Source organism: Juglans microcarpa x Juglans regia, chromosome 3S (genome assembly GCF_004785595.1).
Source record: "Juglans microcarpa x Juglans regia isolate MS1-56 chromosome 3S, Jm3101_v1.0, whole genome shotgun sequence".
In the NCBI taxonomy this organism is placed as follows: domain Eukaryota; kingdom Viridiplantae; phylum Streptophyta; class Magnoliopsida; order Fagales; family Juglandaceae; genus Juglans; species Juglans microcarpa x Juglans regia.
The window spans coordinates 7,681,963-7,702,791 of NC_054599.1; the positions used below are offsets into that span (position 1 = coordinate 7,681,963).

The 20,829-nt window shown below is 36.0% G+C and overlaps 1 protein-coding gene and 1 long non-coding RNA gene across 2 annotated transcripts; both read left to right on the forward strand.

The window, feature by feature from the left end:
- Positions 1 to 1,898: 1,898 nt before the first annotated feature.
- Positions 1,899 to 18,559, forward strand: LOC121257732. The gene is made up of 3 exons (XR_005939273.1): positions 1,899 to 1,912; positions 16,154 to 16,159; positions 18,436 to 18,559. It is a non-coding gene; the product is annotated as an uncharacterized LOC121257732 (long non-coding RNA).
- Positions 2,694 to 14,796, forward strand: LOC121257731. Its single transcript, XM_041158914.1, has 9 exons — positions 2,694 to 3,296; positions 4,617 to 4,967; positions 5,066 to 5,281; positions 5,469 to 6,118; positions 7,047 to 7,143; positions 7,256 to 7,309; positions 7,389 to 7,507; positions 8,514 to 8,704; positions 14,013 to 14,796. Exons 1-9 carry the CDS (start codon positions 3,027 to 3,029, stop codon positions 14,648 to 14,650), a joined length of 2,586 nt encoding a protein of 861 aa, XP_041014848.1. The 5' UTR covers positions 2,694 to 3,026; the 3' UTR covers positions 14,651 to 14,796.
- Positions 18,560 to 20,829: the final 2,270 nt, after the last annotated feature.

Below are 20,829 nucleotides of genomic sequence, written 5' to 3' on the forward strand. Positions count from 1 at the left end.
CACTGTAGTGCCAAGAAAATTTCTGGTTGGGTTTATTACTTTTCTCCTCTCGGTTGACGTTTATATGATTCTTGGCTACGAGGTCTTCTTCTAGTGGTTTGGTACATTTTGCATATGTTTTTGGAGTGGCAGCAATAGATCTTTTACAATAGGATGATGTACTCTGCCGTCTAGGATGTACTGCTGGCGTACCCCTAGTGTATTTCTATTTTTTTTTTCTTTCAAACATTTTATAAATATTTTTAAATATTTATAAAAAAACACAACATTATTCGAAGATAAAAAAATTAAGAAAAATACTAATTACTTGCTTAACCATTAAAAAAAATTAAAATATAAGAACAGCTAAATTTAGAAGAAAAAATCAGAAACAACCTAACATTTTCCTTTACAATATAGGTGATGGAAGACACCGATGACAACTCTAAGAAAATTTGAATAGCAATTAATTATTACTCTTTGTCCCATAAAATTACGTACGAGGTTGTGTTTCATTGAACCATTTATTACAAAACTACGAGTGTCATTACCTCAACAGCATGCTTAAGTTTGAAGAAAACGCGCGTTAAAAAAGAAAAAGAAAAAGACACAACGTTTCCTTTATCTCATATTAACATTAAAAAAAAAAAAAAACAATCAATTTGTAATAGAGTAATGCTAAAGAGAGGCTATTGTAGCAGACCCTAAAGGTACCACTTATTCGGCACCCATAAACTTGCCGGTTTCTAAGCACACTTTACACTCATTGCATGGTTGCTTTTGGTTGATTGTTCCTAACACTCACTTGAGGAGATGTGTAGTCTAGATGATGTCACATCATGTGTGCAAAATAGATACTTTCAATAATGACTTCTATTTATATTTATTCTTTGTAATATTCTAAAATTTACAAAACCAACTACTTAACTATTACGCAACTATTCATGCCCAAAATTTCTTTCTCAAACATTCTAAAATACAAACACATTCTTTCAATCTTCTTTTTCTTAAAAACATCATGATAAACGAAAAATAACACATCAAAAAGTTAGTTTGTGAAGTTGGAGTAAATGCATATTGAAAACTATTTTGTAAAAAAGATGAGAGGAATGACACTTCCCAAACTTAAACACACATGCATAAAAATTAGATGGTGTGAAAATAGATAGTTTAATTAAGATGAATAGTCTTCTTCTTTTTTTTTTTTTTTTTTTTAATCTTTATTGAAAAATTTTCATCTTCAAAACTATTTTGAAATTTATAGATTAATTTGTTGACATGTTTTAATGAGAATAAAGCTTAAAATAATATAGGATACTTGTTATTAGAAAAATATCTCATCAAGTTCTTGTCTTAACTTGAAAGTCTCAAGTACGAGAGACTAAGAGAGATATACCCACAAAATAAGTTTTACAATATTTATTATTGCCCATATAAATATTTCGGGGAACATTAACTGTAAAAACGAATTTTGTGTTTTATGTTTTATTAAAGATAACCTTTAATTTTATGTTTTATATATTTAATTTCAATTGAAGTGAAAAGTTAAAACAAAGTTTGGGTCAAAATTAAAGTCAAATAGATTTTGGGTCAAAATTGGCTTAAAAGAGGATTCTAGGTTAAAAAAAATACTAAAAAACAGGTCCTGCGCTCGATAGACTAATGGGCCGATTGACACTCATGGGATCGAATGACCTAAGGGACCTATCCGTCTTAATATCCTGACGGGGACACCCACCCATGGAGGTGGCCAAGGCCCGAGGGCTCAACTCACTCTCCCTCCCAATGTGAGGGTGGGGGGCAGGGGTTTGAGTAGCACCCGTAATTGCCAGCCCCAACAAGGTGGCCACCCTTTGTGGGTGTCCGTCCTTTTTTATTATAATTATTATTATTTAATTTTGTTTTGAAATTTTATCTTTTATTTTTCAAGTTTGTTATTTTTAAAAAATATTTCTTAATTTATTTTTATCTTAAATATTTTATGTATTTTTAATCTCTTTCAGTCTTTTAATAATATTTTTATTTATAATTTTATGTGTTTTAGAATTTTAGTTTATAAATTTGTTTACTTTTTGTTTCTCAAAAACTTTTTTGTTTGCTATGTTTTATATTTCTATTGTATTATTTTTCAAATTTATAACTTTATTATATTTTTTTAGTCTTTTTTTAAAATTTTTATTGAGTTATAGTTCTTTAAATTTTCTTCTGCTTTTTTAATTTCTCGTTTTTTTTAGTTCTTTTATTGTTTATGCTTACGTGGTATGCTAATTGTACATAATGTGTGACGTGTTTTTTTCTGATTGTTGCTGAAATGATGATAAACTCCAACATCAGCATTTTTTGTCTGGAAATTGTCAATTTAAAAACTTACCATAACCACCGGTTATATTTACAAATTTTTTAAACTTCATAAAACATTTTTTAAAAGTCAAAATTAATGTTACAATAATTGTTTCGATTTACTTTGGATACAAAAAATAATGCCTCATTATTATTTATTATTATTTTTCACTTATTTCTTACAATTATTTAATATTTTTTTATTATTTTTTTATTACTATTAACAAAATATTTGAGATCATTTTACTATCTAAATATAACCTAAAAATTAATTTATAATTTCGGCCCGAATTTATAATTTTCAAAAAAAATAAATATATGAACTGAATGCTAAATATTTATTATATTACAATAATTCTCAAATCGAATCGACTTCATTGGTCGATCTGTGTGAAAAATTTGAGAATGACGTTGATTCTACCATCCTTACCGAAGTTCACAGATACACCCGGCTCACTGTGCGTAAAGCTTCCCACCTTTTCGATAGATTTTTTTTTATCACAAACCCAAGCGACCAAAAAATGGGAAAAGATGTCTCAATTGCCATATCCAGTTCAGAGAGACTTGCTCCAATGAAGAGGTGAACGCCGCGCAAAACCTTAGTCGTTGTCATTGTAGGCGTAAAACGCAAACCCAAACAGAGAAACCCAAGAAAAGTAGCCTTTTTTCGCCTTTCAATCCCTTCCCCGTTGTTTTAGACCAAGAAAATGTTGACCTCCTCAGCTCCCACACCCTTCTCCTTGAAGCCCCCTAATGCTCAATACAAACTCCCCAACACTCTCGTGGAAGTTATTCCATTTGCAAGCAGAGGCACCAAGAGAAGCAATCTAGCAGTCCTGTCCCATGCGACCCAACATTGTAATCATCAGTATCATGCCCCGAACACGAATTCTCGCTCTAATCGTGGAGTCACCGCAAGGGTCAGCAGTGATGGTGGTGGTGCGTTTGATGCTGCTCCGCAACACTCTACACCCCCCGTATGCTCTAAACTATTATTTTCAATCCGGGTCTTGCTATTGTTCAACGTTTGCATTTGGTTTATTTTCTCAGGAAAATTTTTGTGGGGCAGCTTTTTATGTCATGTTCCCGTTATGTGGTGTTGTTTTTGTTTAACATCTTGCAATTTCCATCTCTCTTGGAATCGTGTTGTGGGTTACTGTGGGTTTTGGATATGGGGAATAGAAGGGTAGGGTTTTGCGTTTCCCTTTTGTCGTTGCTGTTATTGCTTCTTTGGTGGGACCCGGGGGGGGGGGGGGTTATTCATCTAGATTACAATTCTAATGCATTGCAAAAACGTATTACTAGAAGTATTTATGGGAAAATTGGTGGAGAAATTGCGTTTGATGTTGCTGTTTGTTATGACGCTTGCCTATTTTCAAGTCACGTGGAATTTGGTTAAATAGCTATGAATAGAGTTCCTTGAAATTCATGATAAGCGGCAAGAACATCTCATTCCCAAGTAATGTGAGATCCCATTCACCACTTCCCTACACTTAATCCTGGGTATTACAATCTCCACCCTTAGATCCAAACATCCTTGTCGGGCCATTCCATTTTATCATAGGTGACATGGCTCAAGTCCCATACTATTTGGAATTGGTTCTGATACCATTTGTAACGACCCAAGGAGGGCTCAAGCCACATTTGGGCCTATACTCTAAGATGATTAGTCAAGGTTACAATTGGAGTCCGTTAGAATCATTTTGAAGAGCTTGAACTTCTCCCTCCCAAACACTGTGGAATCTCATTCACCACCTTCCTCTATACAAACCCGGGGTATTTCATTTTCAGTGGAAGTAGAAAAGAGCTACATGTATAGATATGCAACTTCATTAAGAAAAAAAATTATTAGAAGAGTTAATGCAAAAGAAAAACTTGTTGAAATTTTAAGTCCTCTATCTAGAAATCAGTTATAAGGAAATATTTACACTAAATTAGATGTTACTACTGGTACAATGTACTCATATTAAGCATGTTGTGAATTCCATCATTCCATTCTTCATTGGACTTCCTTACACCCAGCATTCTATGTGTGTAGTTAAAAGTGAGTTAACGTTTGCAACTTTTCGTCAAAACTTATGCTATTCACCATTAATTTGATTCTAGATTTGCAAGTTTGGAAAGACTTGAGTGACAAAACTACTGGTGTGATCTGTTACATTAGTGCTAATGCCATATCCATATTCTTTAGCAACTTGAGTTAACAAACTTAAATATAGAACTTACACAAATTTGTTTTTCTCCTGAGAATTGCACTGTGTTATTGGAGCATTCATTTCTTCTTACTTAACTTTCAGGATATCGAAGAAATTAAGAGCACTTCTACAAGCTTTGGGGATAGTTATGTGGCCTTGTTTGTTAGAATGCTTGGGCTAGACCATGATCATCTTGACAGAGAACAAGCAATAGTGGCTCTTTGGAAATATTCTCTTGGAGGAAAGAAGTACATTGATGCTATCATGCAGTTTCATGGCTGCATAAATCTGACCTTAAACCTTCTTCAATCAGAATCTAGAAGCACTTGTGAAGCGGCTGCAGGCCTTCTACGATCGATTTCTTCAATCAATTCATACAGGGAATTAATTGCAGATAGTGGAGCAATTGAAGAGATAACTGGGTTGCTTAGCCGACCTTCATTGACTCCTGAGGTATATGTATATATACTTCAACATTTGATTTTCTGTTATTTTGCCAACTAATTTCGCGTTGTAGAGAATGGAGGTATGTACTGAACTTCTTTTTGCAGGTAAAGGAGCAAAGCATATGTACTTTGTGGAACTTGTCTGTAGACGAAAAGCTTAGGGCAAAAATTGCAAACACGGATCTCCTGCCATTGCTTATCAAGTCCCTTGATGAAGAGGACATAAAAGTGAAGGAAGCAGCAGGGGGGGTTTTGGCAAATTTAGCACTGAGCCGCTTCACCCACAACATGATGGTTGAAGCAGGTGTTATACCAAAATTGGTGAGTTGCATTTCTTCTATTATATCAAATATCTGAAAGATTTTCATGTTTTACATTTCTTCTAGTGATTCATTTAAATATTTTTCTTTTTGAAATCATATGTTACGCATAAGAGCAATTCAATTGTATTTGGATATTTGATCATGTTGTTCTTTGGCATTCTGCTAAAATTGGATTTTGGATTCAGGCCAAGATCCTAAAAGCTGATATAGAAGGCTCTAAAGTCACTAAAAAGGAAGCAAGAAATGCATTGTTGGAGCTAGCTAAGGATGAATATTACAGAATCCTTGTTATAGAAGAAGGTCTGGTTCCTGTCCCCATAATTGGTGCAGCAGCATACCAGTCCTTCAGACCAGATTTGCATTCCTGGCCTAGTTTACCAGATGGTATAGAGATCGAGCAAACTTCTAAAGGTCCTTCTAGGTTTGGGGCTTCCGAATTACTCCTTGGATTAAATATTGATGACAAGAGTTTAAACATAGACGAGGCCAAGATGAATGCAATAGTTGGGCGAACACAGCAGCAGTTCCTTGCTCGTATTGGAGCTATAGAGATGGAGAACAGAAAGAAATCTGAATCTGAATCCTCTACTGATCACCGGCTTACACTTTTACCATGGATGGATGGTGTAGCTAGATTGGTTTTGATTCTTAAACTTGAAGATGAAGCGGCGATATCAAGAGCTGCAGAGTCAATTGCTGATGCATCTATCAATGAACATATGCGGGTTGCATTCAAAGAGGCTGGAGCAATCAAGCATTTAGTTCAGCTTTTAGGCCGTAATAATGTTTCTATCAAGTTGGCTGTAACTCGAGCTTTGGAGAGGTTGTCTATCAGGTAAGTTTACATCCTTCAATTTTCAATTATTTTGAGCTATTGCAGCATGTAGTGTTCCAAGTTAACTTTTCTGTCTTTGGATAGAAAAATCCTATTGAAAACTAAAAGGTCAAGTCCACGCTAGCTTTTTCTTTTTCTTTTTCTTTTTTTTTTTTTGGGGGGGGGGGGGGGGGTCATTTCTATAATTTCCTCAGGCAATGGCTTTCCCGCTTTACCTTCCACTCCCATCCGGCAAAACCATGTGTCTGCGCCAGCAGTTCAGGTGCATGTCCAAGAGTTTCCTGTGCTTGGCTTCCAGGAGCTAGTTGACAAGCTTGCTGTTGACTGGTGAAATGATAACTTTTCACTAGTGCAGAATACTAGTATGTGCATAAGGGAAATTGATAAGTCAATGATTTGGCGTTACACATGGACTGAAGTAGTAAATTGATGTATTGACGTGAAGACAGAGGATGGCTAAGGCTCAATAGAAGCAGGCTTAAGCTGGAACTACTGCTCCATTTTCCTTATTTCAGCTCATGACTAAGGTTGCATTTGGGTAGTGAGATGATCTCAGATATTCTGTGAATAATAGTGAAAAAGTAATGATAGAATATTGAGTAGGAGTGAATAGTAATGAAAAGTAGGTGAAAAGTAATAATAAAATAATGAATAGTAGTTCACTACCCAAACTAGCCCTACGTATAATCTTCCCCTTACCTGTGTTTACTTCCTCATACACTATAATCTTTTGCTATCTTTTTGGGCATTTACACACGTCTGCGCAGATGTGTTGGCATATGGAAAACCTGGTTCTTTTTTGCTGATATGTCAATCTTTAGGTCACATTGCCCTATCTTGAATTTTTCTGTCATACCTTATCTATTAATGCTTTCTTAAATAAAGTAGTTACTTTAGATAATTCATGTTCTTATCTTTCTTGATGCAGCAATGGTGTTTGCCAGATAATTGAAGCTGAAGGTGTCATTGATCCTTTGGTCAATACACTAAAGCATTCACAGAACCCTGAAAGTCTGATGGAAAAGGTATTTTTTACTTATTTTATCTACACTTTACATTTTGGTTAAAACTCTTGATGACAACTTATCAAAAAAAAAAAAAAATCTCTCGATGACATTAATCCTCTCTACAATGCAGAGTTTGAACATACTTGCTCGAATATTGGACCCTAGCAAAGAGATGAAATCAAAGGTTAGCCTGTAGTTTCTTGTAGTGTGTGTGAAAGCTTCGAAATTTCTTTCGACTTACAAAGTGTGTTGATGCATTCCAGTTTTATGATGCACCGGTTAATGGATCAAAAAAGGGATTGGGTTCAGCAGGAAGCCCCGAAGTTTCTGCAGGATTAAATGGAAATATGGTTGGAAAACCCTTATCAGAAGCAAATAGCCGGTCTCTCTCTCTCTCTCTCTCTATATATATATATATATATGTGTGTGTGTTTGTGTGTTATATTGTATTTTTCTTGGCGTTTGACCTTTTTTACCCTTATCATTGTCTTTGCATATGTTTGCCTCTCATTTCATCTGTTGCACATAACCTTGGTTTGTATTTGTTTTGGAAGGTGAAAGCTTGCGTGTATAACTCACAAGGAGATTTCTCAAAGATTACTTTTCCTTTACTTGCTCTTCTGAAAAAGAAAAGTATTTTCGTTGCTTGTATGACATGTTTTAAAGACTTCAACTAGAAAATTAGGTTTGGGATTGCTAGTGTTTTCTTTGGGTGAACATATGATGGCATACAGCCTCATTATGGTGATGGAATACATCTTTTTATCGTGTGGCATGGTCCTCTCTACTTATGGAAGTTGGCTTTATAGCTGCAAGCTATTATTGTCTCAATTTTGGGTGTGTTTTTCCTTGAATTTTCTCCAAAATTCAGCTATAGTGGAGCTCCATATCTGTGCCATAATCTAACCACCTGACATGTACATCATTCATTATCTTCACAAAGCATCAACATATTTACAATAGCATTTCGAATATAGATATGCTTTTACAATGACCAGAATTAAACGAGAGTGTGAAGTGTCATTTTTTTGTAATTTGAGGATGAAATATGCCAGTTTTGGTTGTTTGAGGTGCAAAATGCAAAACCTTTGATAGTTTGAGGGTGCACAGTGTGCTTATCATTTTTTATTGTTCAAGAACTTAGTCCAAAGTTGGGTGATTAGTCGGCATCTTGGCTTGATTTTGATCCATTGGTTTTATCCATATTATTGTATATGGAGATACTGGAGAATATTCTTCTGTATATTTCTTTCTGTGCAAAAGTGCGTGCCAGCACTAAAGCAGGTAAAGAAAAGCTGTAGGTCTCATACATTGATGTGAGTACTTTTGCATACAATTATGGAGAACATTATACTGACTGGCTATTCTTATCTGGAAACCAATTATAGGAAAGATGTGCTGGACACTGCTTTCATTGCTCGCCTCGTTATGATACTGAAGACCTCATCCCCAAGTTTACAAAGACAAGCAGCTTCCATTCTTGAGTTTGTGACACTTATTGACCCGAGCATGGGCTCAATCATTGCAGTAGATATTGAATCTGGTTTGGATGCTGTTTTCCAGCAAGAGGTTTTGAAAGGTATGGGAAACAATTTCCGCCACTCCTCAAACTTGCATTGCTTTAAAAAGAATTGGTCTCATCCGACTTCAGTGATCTGATTTAGATTAATAAAGAAAAAATGAGAGGATTTGTTTTTCCCTTGTAGTTTTAGATAAGCCTAATACCCACATTTGGTTGGTTACAAGTTGAATATGAGGTATAGAAGAGAGATGAAAGTGAGTTCCACATGTTGGTTACTTAACTTACTTGTGCTGATTGGATTGTCCAATCAGCATCTAATGAGGTGGCCAACAATCCGATTATGTCCTACAATGAACCTTTGTCTTCTATGAACCTTTATAATACTCTAGATTGAGTATAGGAGGGTGGTGATGGATCCTACGTTGTCTGGGAGAGAAGTTATTCCAGTTTATAATGATTCAAATTACCTCCACTTGCAACCTTGACCAATCCTTTTGAAGTAATACTAGAGTTTTCATTGGATTCTTACAAATGATATCAAAGTTACTCATAAAGAAAGCGAACGACATGAGAGTTGTAACACCCCATTTCCCCAGGGTTAAGAATGATGTCATTTCTTAAAACATTTGGGAAACTGGAGTGCTACTAACCTTGCCTTTAAAATTTTCTTTTTAATGAAATGCCAGATACAAAAGATTCCATATAATAAATAGAATCCTTCTTTATTAAAATACAGAATGTATAAAAGAGACTATGCAAAAGCACTTTTAAAATTTCTCAAACTTTGTACTATAAAAATCATTACTAAAAAATTTATTTAAGCCTCTCACGCCTCCTTGGGCCAACTCCCGTCCTGCAGCTCCATCTTCATAAATATTCTCACCTGGAGTGGTTTAAAATATAAAACAAAACTAAAATAAGTCGAAAACTCAGTAAGAAACCAACAATAGTGTAAACATAATAAATGTAAGGTTTTTTATAAAATATTTCATGTTTGAGAGAATTAAAATCACGACTGTTCATATGCTTATGACATGCATGACTTTTCTTGTCATAACTGATTGGCTTATCTACTGATCTGACTGGCCAACACACTTCACTATATGTGCAAGGTTGTGCACCGGTCCCACATCTTGTGGCCACAAGGGGAACTGCTAATAGTATTCTAACATACTATAGTGGACCACGCTTGAGTTCGTGGCTTGCAATCCACTCATGATTGCATTGGTACACTACATCTGAATAGTCATCTTATTAATCTAATCTTTATCTTATACTTGATCATATGAAAGCTTACGTGTCTTATGCAACATGAGATGCACGACATACATGATATATAAATAACTATAAAATGCAAAAATACACGTGATCATGGATTATGATGAATAGTATGGTTGCATATATCATGATATGCATGATACATAAAAATTGGCTTTCATAATCTAATCAGCTAATGAGTGCAAATCCTAATGTTATGAGCAAGCTACTTACCTTGTAGCATTAATCCAATATTTCCGGCTAGGGGTGATAAACGGTCCGGTCGGACCGATCGTTTCGGTCCGGACCGGACGAGACTTAGACCGGTCTGGTCCGGTCCACATTTTAGAGGACTGAAAAGTTTCGGTCCGGTCCACGGTCCAGGGTTTTTCCGGACCGGACCGGACCGAATGAAAAAAAATATATATTTTATATATAATAATTGTATAATTAACAATATAAAATTTTAAATATATTATTAATACTTGTTAATATTCTATAAATTAACAATATTTTATATATATCTTCATCTAACCTATCACTATTAACAATATAAAATTTTAAATATGTTATTAACACTTGTTAATATTCTATGAATTAACTAATATATAATATCAATTAGTTAATTATATAGTAATTATATTAATTAGTAATATAATTTTCATCTAATTTATTATCATTGATCATATAAAATATTTTTTTATTAAGTTTGTTACATAATCCACATTAATAAGTCACTTAATTTAATTTAGTATTTTAAATAAATTTTTTTTTATTAATTATTTAAAAAAATAAAAAAAATTAGGCCGGACCGACTGGACCGGACCGGACTGATAGCTATCGGTCCGGTCCGGTCCGGAAAAATGATGGACCGAATATTTTCGGTCTATCGCCGGACCGGACCAGACCATTTTCACCCCTATTTCCGGCACGTAATCGATCACCTATAAAAATAGGCACATAAACTACGACAGTTTCCGATTAAACACATACCTCATAATTAAAGCCGTAAATACATTAAACAACCTATGTTTCCCTAGGACGTAAAACCTCATAACCCTAAAATTTCATCACTCCCCAAATAATTGATATCTACATAATTTATTCAAATATACGATTAAACCCTAACAATCTTTCCATATCTAAACGTCTATTTTCACCCTAAGGTCAACACTAATTGGGCAGGAGTATTTTGTAATCTCGTTTGAAACACATCATGTGTTATATAGCCTTACAGTGAGTAGTGGAGCTTTGGCCGTGTGCTTCTAGCAAGGATGAGTAGTGACTGAAGGTGAGAGGGTGCGATGGTGGTTCACGGTGGCTCAAGGCTAGAAAGGCTAGGCATTGCTAGAGAGAGAAATGGCACGAGAGATACAGAGAGAGAAATTGAGGGTTATTAGGATGTCGTGGTGGTGGGCAGTGGGTTGTTCCTGGAGAATTGGAGTCGCAACTGACGTGAGGGCTGCCGTAGGAGGTGCTAGGCGGTGGTTCTCAATTTTCTCGTGGCGTTGCTGTGCAGGGGCGACGTGAAGGGCTGGTGGAGGAGAAACCTGTGGTGGAGGAAGATGCTCTATTTCGGTTTGTGCAAAACAGGGGTTGTTTGATCATGGTTCACGGCAAAGGGAGAGGTGCTCCTCTGTGGTGGGGTTTCATGACGGCGCTGATCTGGCTGAGGGTGTGGTGGTGTTCAGAGGCTGAGCAGGGTGGCGCACTGCAGTGGGCTGTGATGTTGCATCAGCATATCAGCTCTTGGCTTGAGTGCACATTGTCTGCATGTTGGGGAGGGCTAGGGCTCTTCTTCTCGATTTGATTCGACAGTGGCTGGTGCAAGGCAATGTTGAGTGGCAACGTACGCAAGGGGTGGCGATGCAAAGAAAAATCATGAGGAGCTCGCGGTTGCTGGATGTGGAGGAGTATGCAGCGGCTACTTTCTCATGACTATGATGCTGGTTTGAGGCTGTGGGAGGTTTAGGGTGGTTCACAGGGAGGCCGTGCACGATTGCTTCAACGTGGGGTCTTTCAAGGTGGAACATGGGTGGTGCAATGGTCTTCACGACGGTTGGGTGTGCCGTGTGACTTTGACAACAGCCGAGGGGCTTTGTGCCGTGCGATGCAAACATGGTGAACATAAAAGAGGGAGTGCATAGAGGAGACTTGCTATACACGAGACTTCAACGTGATTGGTTTTGGGGAGGAACCTAAAGCTGGGCGGAGAAGTTCTTGAGCGTAAGAGAGAAAAAGTTTGGAATGCGGCAATCCTAAATAATAGAAGGGGCTACTCTACGTTAATGTATATACTTATGTGTATATATACTGCTACCGAAACGAAAGCCCTAGTGGCCATGAAGATGAGAACGTGCATAGGGGTGGCCGATATAATCAGGTACAGGTGTTTTGCAGTTGATAAAGGTTCACGGGTTATGAGTCCTTTAATGGGTCCAATCCAAGTTCTAGGGCTTGCCTATAATTTCATAGGCTAAGTTACTTAGCAACTCTAGCGGCCCAATCTTAAATTCCAGAATGACCCCAATTGGTCTGTAAATATTTTTAGGCTTATAAATAAATTTTTGAGCCTAATAACAATTAAATAGGGCCCACTTGGTCCTTAAATATTAAATGGGTTTAATCCAATTATTGGGCCCAATAAAATTCCATAATCCACCATAATAAATTTTGGGCCTGTGGCCTATTAAAAATTATCTGACAAATCTCAATTGTGTTTCTAAAAATATTTGCCCATTAATACTATCCAAAATTATCCACTAAACCTTAATGTGCCTTAAAATAAACTTTTGGGCCTAATTAAAATTATTAGCCAACCTCAATAAACTATAGCTCGTGGGCTTATCCAAAATAGCCCATTAAATCTAATTCAAGCCCAATATAATCATCCATATTTGATCCCTAATAATATTGGATAGGTCGTTACAAGAGTTGACCTAGTAATACAATGTAGCACTGGGGCATTTAGTGCGAACGGGTCTTGACGAGTATGTTAGGAATTTGAGTGCAGATTGAATTGTCTCATAAGGTCTCGTTTGTTTTCGCAGATAAGATGAGATGAGTTGAGATAAAAGTTGAAAATTGAATAAAATATTATTAGAATATATTTATTTAATATTATTATTGTTTTGAAATTTGAAAAAGTTGAATTATTTATTTTATTTTGTGTGGAAATTTGGAAAAGTTGTAATGATTAGATGAAATGAAATGTGTTGCGAAAACAAACGAGGCCTTAGTGCTACAGTAATTGGGAAGTCTCACTTTGGGTGGCAGAAACATGGTAGAGGTGAATGAGTATAATAAAGATGTAACAAGTGTCAAGCCTGATATTGGTTCTGTAATTGGTAGAACTAGGACTTTATAATGATTATGAGGAACTCAAATTGTAACATTGATTAGTCCTTTTGGAGTATAAGTCCAATTGTGCCTTGACTTTTCCTTATGTTGTTATAAATGGTATCATAGTTAATCCTAACCAGAATTGCAAGACTTAGTGATGTTACCTACAAAAGAATGGCCTGACAATGTCATTAGGGTTTTAAAAGAGGGAAGTTTTAGCACCCCAGATTGAGTATAGGAAAGCGGTGATTTGGAGTGGAGATGTTCTTACAGTTTATAATGATTCCAATACAGTCCAATTTTAACCTTGACTTGTTCTTTTGGACTATAAACTTTGATGTGAAGTGGATTTTCCGTAGCTGGTTACATCCTTAGTGAGGAGGAAGTTCAAACTCTACAAGTGAATATCTATGGTCTTCATTGTATGTGTTTGTTTATTTCTGAGAGCATATCCTTTGATTTTCCACCCACGTACTTATTTCTTGAGAAATTATAATCTATGCACTAAGCAGTGCATGGTTCCTCGAGCAATTTTTTTCCCCTAATGTTATTGGCAGTAGTTTTTTTTTTTTTTTTTTCAAATGATTGGAGTTCAACTCATGCCATCCGGCCAAGATGTGTCTGAAAATGGTTAATCACTTTGTCGAGTCTGAAAGCTAGAAGATTGTTTTTTAGAACTAGAATGTTATATGTTTTTTCTAATATCTTAAATAGTCCTCAACTTGGATCCAGATGTGACTTTTTATGTACATCTTATATTTGGCAGACACTGATTCTGATGCAGCAAGCCAGCAGCCAGAAAAGTATGCCCTTGAAATCGAAGAAGCTGGTCTTGCAATATCTGCAACATCCCGGTTACTAACAAAGCTGCTTGACTCTCAGCAATTTCGCCAAAATATGAATTCCAGTCATTTCACTAAATTGCTCCGAGAAATCCTAAAATCAAACATCCCCCTTCACAGAAAAGATTGGGTTGCTGCTTCCCTTGTTAAACTTAGCTCTCTTTCTGGTGGGAACTTTGATTTTGAGAATCCCATCAACATGGAGGTTACTCTATATGAGACGATCCCTAGACTTATAGAGCAGATGAAATCCTCTTTCTCTCTAGAAGCTCAGGAAGCTGCAGTTATGGAACTCAACAGAATAATTTCTGAGGGATTGGTGGATTCAACTCGAGCTATTGCTTCCAAGGGGGGAATATTTCCATTGGTAAAGCTCATTGAAGAAGGGAGTGAGAGGGCTGTAGAAGCAAGCTTGGCAATTCTTTATAATCTAAGCATGGACATTGAGAATCATTCAGCAATTATAGCTGCTGGAGCAGTGCCCGCTTTAAGGAGAATTGTACTATCACAGAGACCACAATGGCCACAAGCACTTCGTTTGTTGAGGACCTTGCCAAATTGACGAGACCGTGCACAAATACCATAATTAGGCAGATCAAATATGAAAATATATGTCAAGGCTAAGTTTATATGAACACTACACTGCATGATATGCTACAGTACATGACGAAATGCTTTTGGAAAATCAAAATCCATTCGATTGTCGCAGAGGCTGATGCTGCGGTTCTGATATCAGTATCTTTGAGGGGCCATTGGCCAATACGCAGATGAAAAAGGAAAAATAAAAAATAAAAATAACAAAGTAGAAATCAATATTCTAAAAATTTCCAATCAAGTGAAGCCTCATCTAGATTCTAGACCATCTAGCTTCTTTCAGGGAAAAAAATTGTAAAGACGATACCTAAAATTATATGAAGCGATATCCAGAATGGAAAATCTTAAATGTATTTAAAAATTTGTTATAAAAGATTTACTTTTTCACATGTCAGTTATTAATACATTGAAAATTATGAAATTTAAAATTTGAATTTAAAAAGAAAATTAATAGAATAAGTCTTGTAAGTAAAAATATAAGTACATGTAACATTATTCATCCGAATAAGAAAGAAAAGGGTAAGACCATTTTGCATGTTGCAAAAGAAATTCAATTGCTTTGTGGACCTTGCTAGATAAAGAAAACCAGGCTTATGCTTTGTTTGGGAAATGAGATTAAATGAGAAATATGTGAATTGTAGTAAAATTATTTGTTTACGATGTTTTATTGAGTTTTGAAAAATGCGAGAAAAAAAATTAAAATAAAAATATTGTTCGAATATTATTTTTATTTTAGAATTTAAAAAAGATTAATTATTTTTTGTGTTTTGTTTCGAAATTTAAAAAAATTGTAATGATTAGAAGAAAAAGTTAAAAATTTGAAATTAAATATTTGTGTTTGAGTAATGTTTTGGAATGAAACTATGAGAATCAGATGAAATGAGATTAAATGATTTGTGTTCTCAAATGAGGGCTTAATGTACTCAATCCCTCACACTGAAAATTTGCTTGTGAGTTTGAATGATTTCCTCTATTTATTCTCCTTAGGAATGCTTTGATTAGGGACCTGTGAATCTGGCACGAAATAAGTGGATTTGAATTTTATATAAATAGATTTGGGTCAAAATGAGTTGACCCGATAAGACACTTTTAATAAACGAGTCAACTCACAAAACCTCGTATAATACGAAATAAATTCTATCTTTAAAAAGAATGTGATATTACTATTAGTATTTGACTATGTTATATCTCAAACTATTAAACTTTTTTTTGTTAGCATATAATTTTCTTTTATGAAATATAAGTTTTCTTATATATTATTGGTTCAGATACTAATAAAATACTATATTATGAATCCAAGTGTAATTGTGAATTATTTATATAGTTATTCTTATATTATATATGAGATTATATTAATTGGATTAAGAAAATATATATATGGATTAGTTCAACTCATATATATGAAATAGGTTGAAGCGAGTTAAATGAATTGTATTCAAGTTAATACAATAAAAGTTAATTACTAAATGAGTAGCAGGTCATGTTATGTCACCCATTAATTAAATAGATCAGGTTCAGATTTTAAGGTCTGGCCCATTTAATTAAACAGATTAGGTTCGGATTGACCCATATAATCTAATATTCATGACTTAACACAACACGAACGAGATCCAAGAACACGAATTGTCACCCCTAGCTTTGATGATGCCCTTACTGAGATTCAACAAGTAAGGTTTTATTTTCCATTTTTTCTTATATCGAAATTGCAATATATAAAGCTAGAGATACAAAAGGAAGATATAAGTCAATATTCGTTAACTTCCACTAGTAGGGGACTACCAAATTAGTAGACTGCAATACTTCGGAAGGAAAATGTTGTTGTGACCAAGAGTGCTGATTGATAGTGGTGTCGGACTGACGTGGCATGCCAAATGACTATTTTTATATGAAAATAACAAGAAGGAAAAAGAAAAAGAAGAAAACGAAAAAGAGGTATGAGAAGTTGAAAACCCGACACCCCAACTCAAATGAACCCTAAACCATCTCCCTCATCCCTCCCTCTCTCTCTCTCTCTCTCCCTCCCTCCATCACTCACAGAATCACATAAGAAGAAAAAAAAGCGGTTCAGAAGACTCGAAAGTCATGTAAGAGATTATGCAGTAATCAACTGTCAAACCTCAAGTATCAACCATTTTTCAAAAACTGTAACACACCTCACAAATTAAAATAGTAAAACATTTATTTGCTCTCTTAAAGGGGAGTTCCTCCAAGAAAATGAGAGGGAAAATGAGACAAAGATATAGAAGTTTCTTTAACATTCAAGAATAATATTCCTAGAGCCCCTGGCTCAATACATATAGTATGAATTCTTAGCAAGGTTACTCTCAGGCTCAAGCTCATTATCGACAACACTACAAGTCCAACTAAACAGTAAAAAAATATACTATAAAATGGAATTCTCGAATCAAGCTATAAAGGGGCCCATGAGCCCTACTATCAATGAAATTTGGGCTGGGTTTTGAAAACTTAAGTGTAACAAACCCTCCCCCTTCAAAGCATCTTGCCCACAAGGTGCAGTTATGCTTCAACCCCCTTTTGTAACAAAGACAAGCTTCTTTTCACTGAAAAATGGTTTCCTTAATTTTGGTCTTCCTAAGAGCAATAACTAAACAAGGCTACACATCTCGCAAGGTGGGGATATATTGAGCTCCGTTTTGAGAGGCATTACAAAATCACAAGAACCAAAATATGTAACAACAACCCAACTTGTTCTTGATAACAATTTAGGTGCTAAAACTTCAAGAAAGCTATGAGCATAAATTTTTCGCAACCAACTATAGAAACTACAGACATGACTCTCAATTGCCATGTTTAGGGGAAGTAAAATATTTGTAGCACCCCTAGCTATGAAGTTCACGTTAATCCATTCAATCTCCCTTTCAATAGCTTCCTTAGTTGTTGATTCTAGTGATATTGAAAATTTATTAGTCTCTCCATTATGAGCTTTGATGTCAAAAGAATCTTCTAGATCAAGCTTAGAAAGGGTTGCAAATAGTGCATTTTTTGTACCATCAAGTCGGTGCCCCGCATTCGCCTCTGATATCAACGATAAATAATATTGCCTTAGCAATCATAACCATATGATCTACTTGTAAATTGAATTTACACACTGCATTCCCATCCACTATAGGGCCAACAAGCTTTCCAATCTCATCAACTATTACAAAAGGAGGCAAGTACTGGTCCCTAGTTTTAAGTTTCTCCTTCAATTTCTTGTCAGCTTCAACTTCATTGGCAACATCTACCATGGTCTTTGCAATAACAGGAATGTTACCATCACGAGCCGATGTTGCAATATAGCTTTTAAGATGCTTAATCACTTCGAAAAACTTGACAAATGATATGGCAATAAATCAACTCCATTGTTACTCCCAAAATTAATTTCCAACCAATCATTTGAAGAAATTTTGAGAAGCATGGCATTACTTTCTCACTCCAAACTCCCAGCTCTCCAGAAAGTTAAAACTAGCTCTAGGGAGCAACAATCCTGGATTAGTACATCGGCACTTTACATTTGGTCCCATTTTTTTCTATCACCTCAATCCTCACTATTCCACCATCCTTAAAGGAGCTCATCCCCCACTCTCATGTCTTCACGAAAACCATCATAGTTCACATTGATGGTGCAAAAAGATAAATCGAAATGGTCTATTTTTCTTCCTCTATTAAAGGGCCAATGAGGTGATATTATAAGGAACTTCAGGGCAAAAGAAAGCACTATAAGGAATCCCAAGATTACAACCGAATTTTAAGATATATCTCATAATACCCAAAAACACCCCCAAGTGACATTTCATCAAGCAACTAACATGCAATATCCCTGGCTTCTAGAATTTGCAAGCCGTAAGATTTCTCCACTCTTTACCACCAGAGAGTACAGGAGAAGCACCAATAACTTCAAATTTCTCAAGAGTATTCCCAACATTGGCAAAATAATTTTCACAAATTTTCTCAACCAACATATAATCTTCATTTGGATACCAATTGAAATAGGTACCAACATATTCATGGCACTTCTCCTCTGTACCTAACCACGATCAATGAGAATATTGCCAAAATCTTTAACCAAGTTTTTTGTCAAGAATAAACTTGTTGAGTGTTAGTGTCCTTGTTTTGTCACTGCCAAGTACATCATTACCAACCATCTCTTCAATTGCAGCCATTCGCTTGGCGATGGCACCCTACTGAGATAGCTCATGTGACCCAATAACCCTTGTCATGGACAAGACAGTGGCCATGGAAATGGGGATGCCTCCAATTAAGAGCACCAATTCTAATTAGATGTCCACCCTCAAGAAACCATACGCAATCATTAGAATCTAGCAACCACCTAACTGCATACATTTTAAGTGCTTCCCTAATCACGGTACCCTCCATTCTTCCCTTCAATTTTACAACATTCATTACTTGCTTGTAAGGATTAATGTCCAGCTCAAATATATCTTTGACCCACCAATCCTTTGGAATAGACTCCATTTTCTCTAGGAACTTCATTCCATCCTCAATAATTATATCGAGCTCGAGCTCTCTGTGGCGCATTTCCTCAAACAAGACCCACCGAATGGCCTCCTGAACAATTTTAACATTGGCAAACGCCTTAAACTGGCTAGGAATACTTTCAGTTGTGATCTTTGGTGAGGTAGCCGGTGTAAATGTGTGGAGTCCAAGTGGAGTGACTCTCTCCCACAACTGACTCAGTATAAACCAGTCTCTCCCTCAGTAAGGTTGCTTGGTAAATACTCCACCACTCATCATCACCTATTTTGTGAAAGCATAGAGTTGAATCATCTACCCAAGAGGACCATTCACCATGTTCAACGACCTTGGCTCGCTGGATTTTGTTACGAGTCAAGAGAACATAGATGTCCGTCCTAAGCTCCTTGAACTTAACCTATTTTTCATTAGTGATTTGGTGTTTGTAAGAGATTGAAGGGGGTCCTGTAACGGAAGGGAGAAGATGTCGAAGGCATAGTTGGATCTAAGTTTCTGAACTGCTTCATGAAACCCGAGATAAGTCATGGCGTGGATGAGGGCATAGAGTTATAGAGAGGCTATTGGTCTAGATTGATTGGGCATTCGATAATTACTGCACCAGGGTCAAACTTCTATCTGGGGTGTTAGAAGTGAGTGTTGGGGTGTCAGGAAGGCCAAGATAAGCAACATATCTTGCCGAGTGGTCGCCATGAGAGAGATAGTAAGGGAGCTGTGTAGGGATCTATGGATTTAGCTGAGGGTTTAGGAAGGTGCCGTCAGTTTGTATTGGTGTAGGAAAATAAGGGTGGTGGAGTTGATTTCTTAGGTATTCGGCCTTCCTCTTGGAAGTATTTGGTGTGGCCATTCTTGCTGGTGCCATTGTTAGCTCCTACATCTAGACCCTTCTTTACTTTTGTAACTGTTGCTGGTTCTTCATCTTCCTACCTCGCACAAACCTCATACTCCAAATGGCTTAAATTTTCATGGAGGTTGTTTTGGCATTCCTTTAATTTATGCAAGATAACTTCGTAGCATTGTTGATTTTGTTCCACCATCTCCTTGATCTTGAGTAATGATGCAAGAATTTCTGCCATAAATTTTGATAGCATAAAGACCGATGTCTCTCTAATACTAATTTGTAACATACTTCACAAATTAAAATAGTAAAATACTGATTTTCTCTCTTCAAGGGGAGCTCCTCCAAGAAATTGAGAGAAAATAAGAGAAAGATAGAGAAGTTTCTTTAACACTCCAGAATAATATTCATAGAGCCATTGGCCCATCACATATGATATGAATTCTCGGCAAGGTTGTCCCCACACATGGGTCTAGACTAATAACAATATAATGAAACAACTAAAATGAAGATTACTCTCAGACTCGAGCCCATTACCGGCTACACTATAAGTCTAAATAAATAGTAAAAAATAGATTATATAATGGAATTCATGAAACAAGCTATGAAGGGGCCCATGGGCCCTACTGTCAGTGAAATCTGGGTTGGGTTTTGGAAACTGAAGTGTACGAAAAACTCAAGATGATAAATTACATACAGAAGATCTTCATTTTTTTTTTTTTTTGGGGGAGGGGGGGGGGGAGTGAATCTGAAAGTAAAAACCAACTTCCATCACAATAGTAGCCGAAGTATTAGAAGGGTTTGTATTTTTCTAGTTC

Coding starts and splice junctions, on each gene's coding strand:
- LOC121257731 (XM_041158914.1), top strand. CDS start 3,027: ATGTTGACCTCCTCAGCTCCCACACCCTTCTCCTTGAAGCCCCCTAAT. Junction 7,144..7,255: donor CTGAAAGTCTGATGGAAAAG/GTATTTTTTACT, acceptor TCTACAATGCAG/AGTTTGAACATACTTGCTCG. Junction 8,705..14,012: donor CCAGCAAGAGGTTTTGAAAG/GTATGGGAAACA, acceptor TATATTTGGCAG/ACACTGATTCTGATGCAGCA.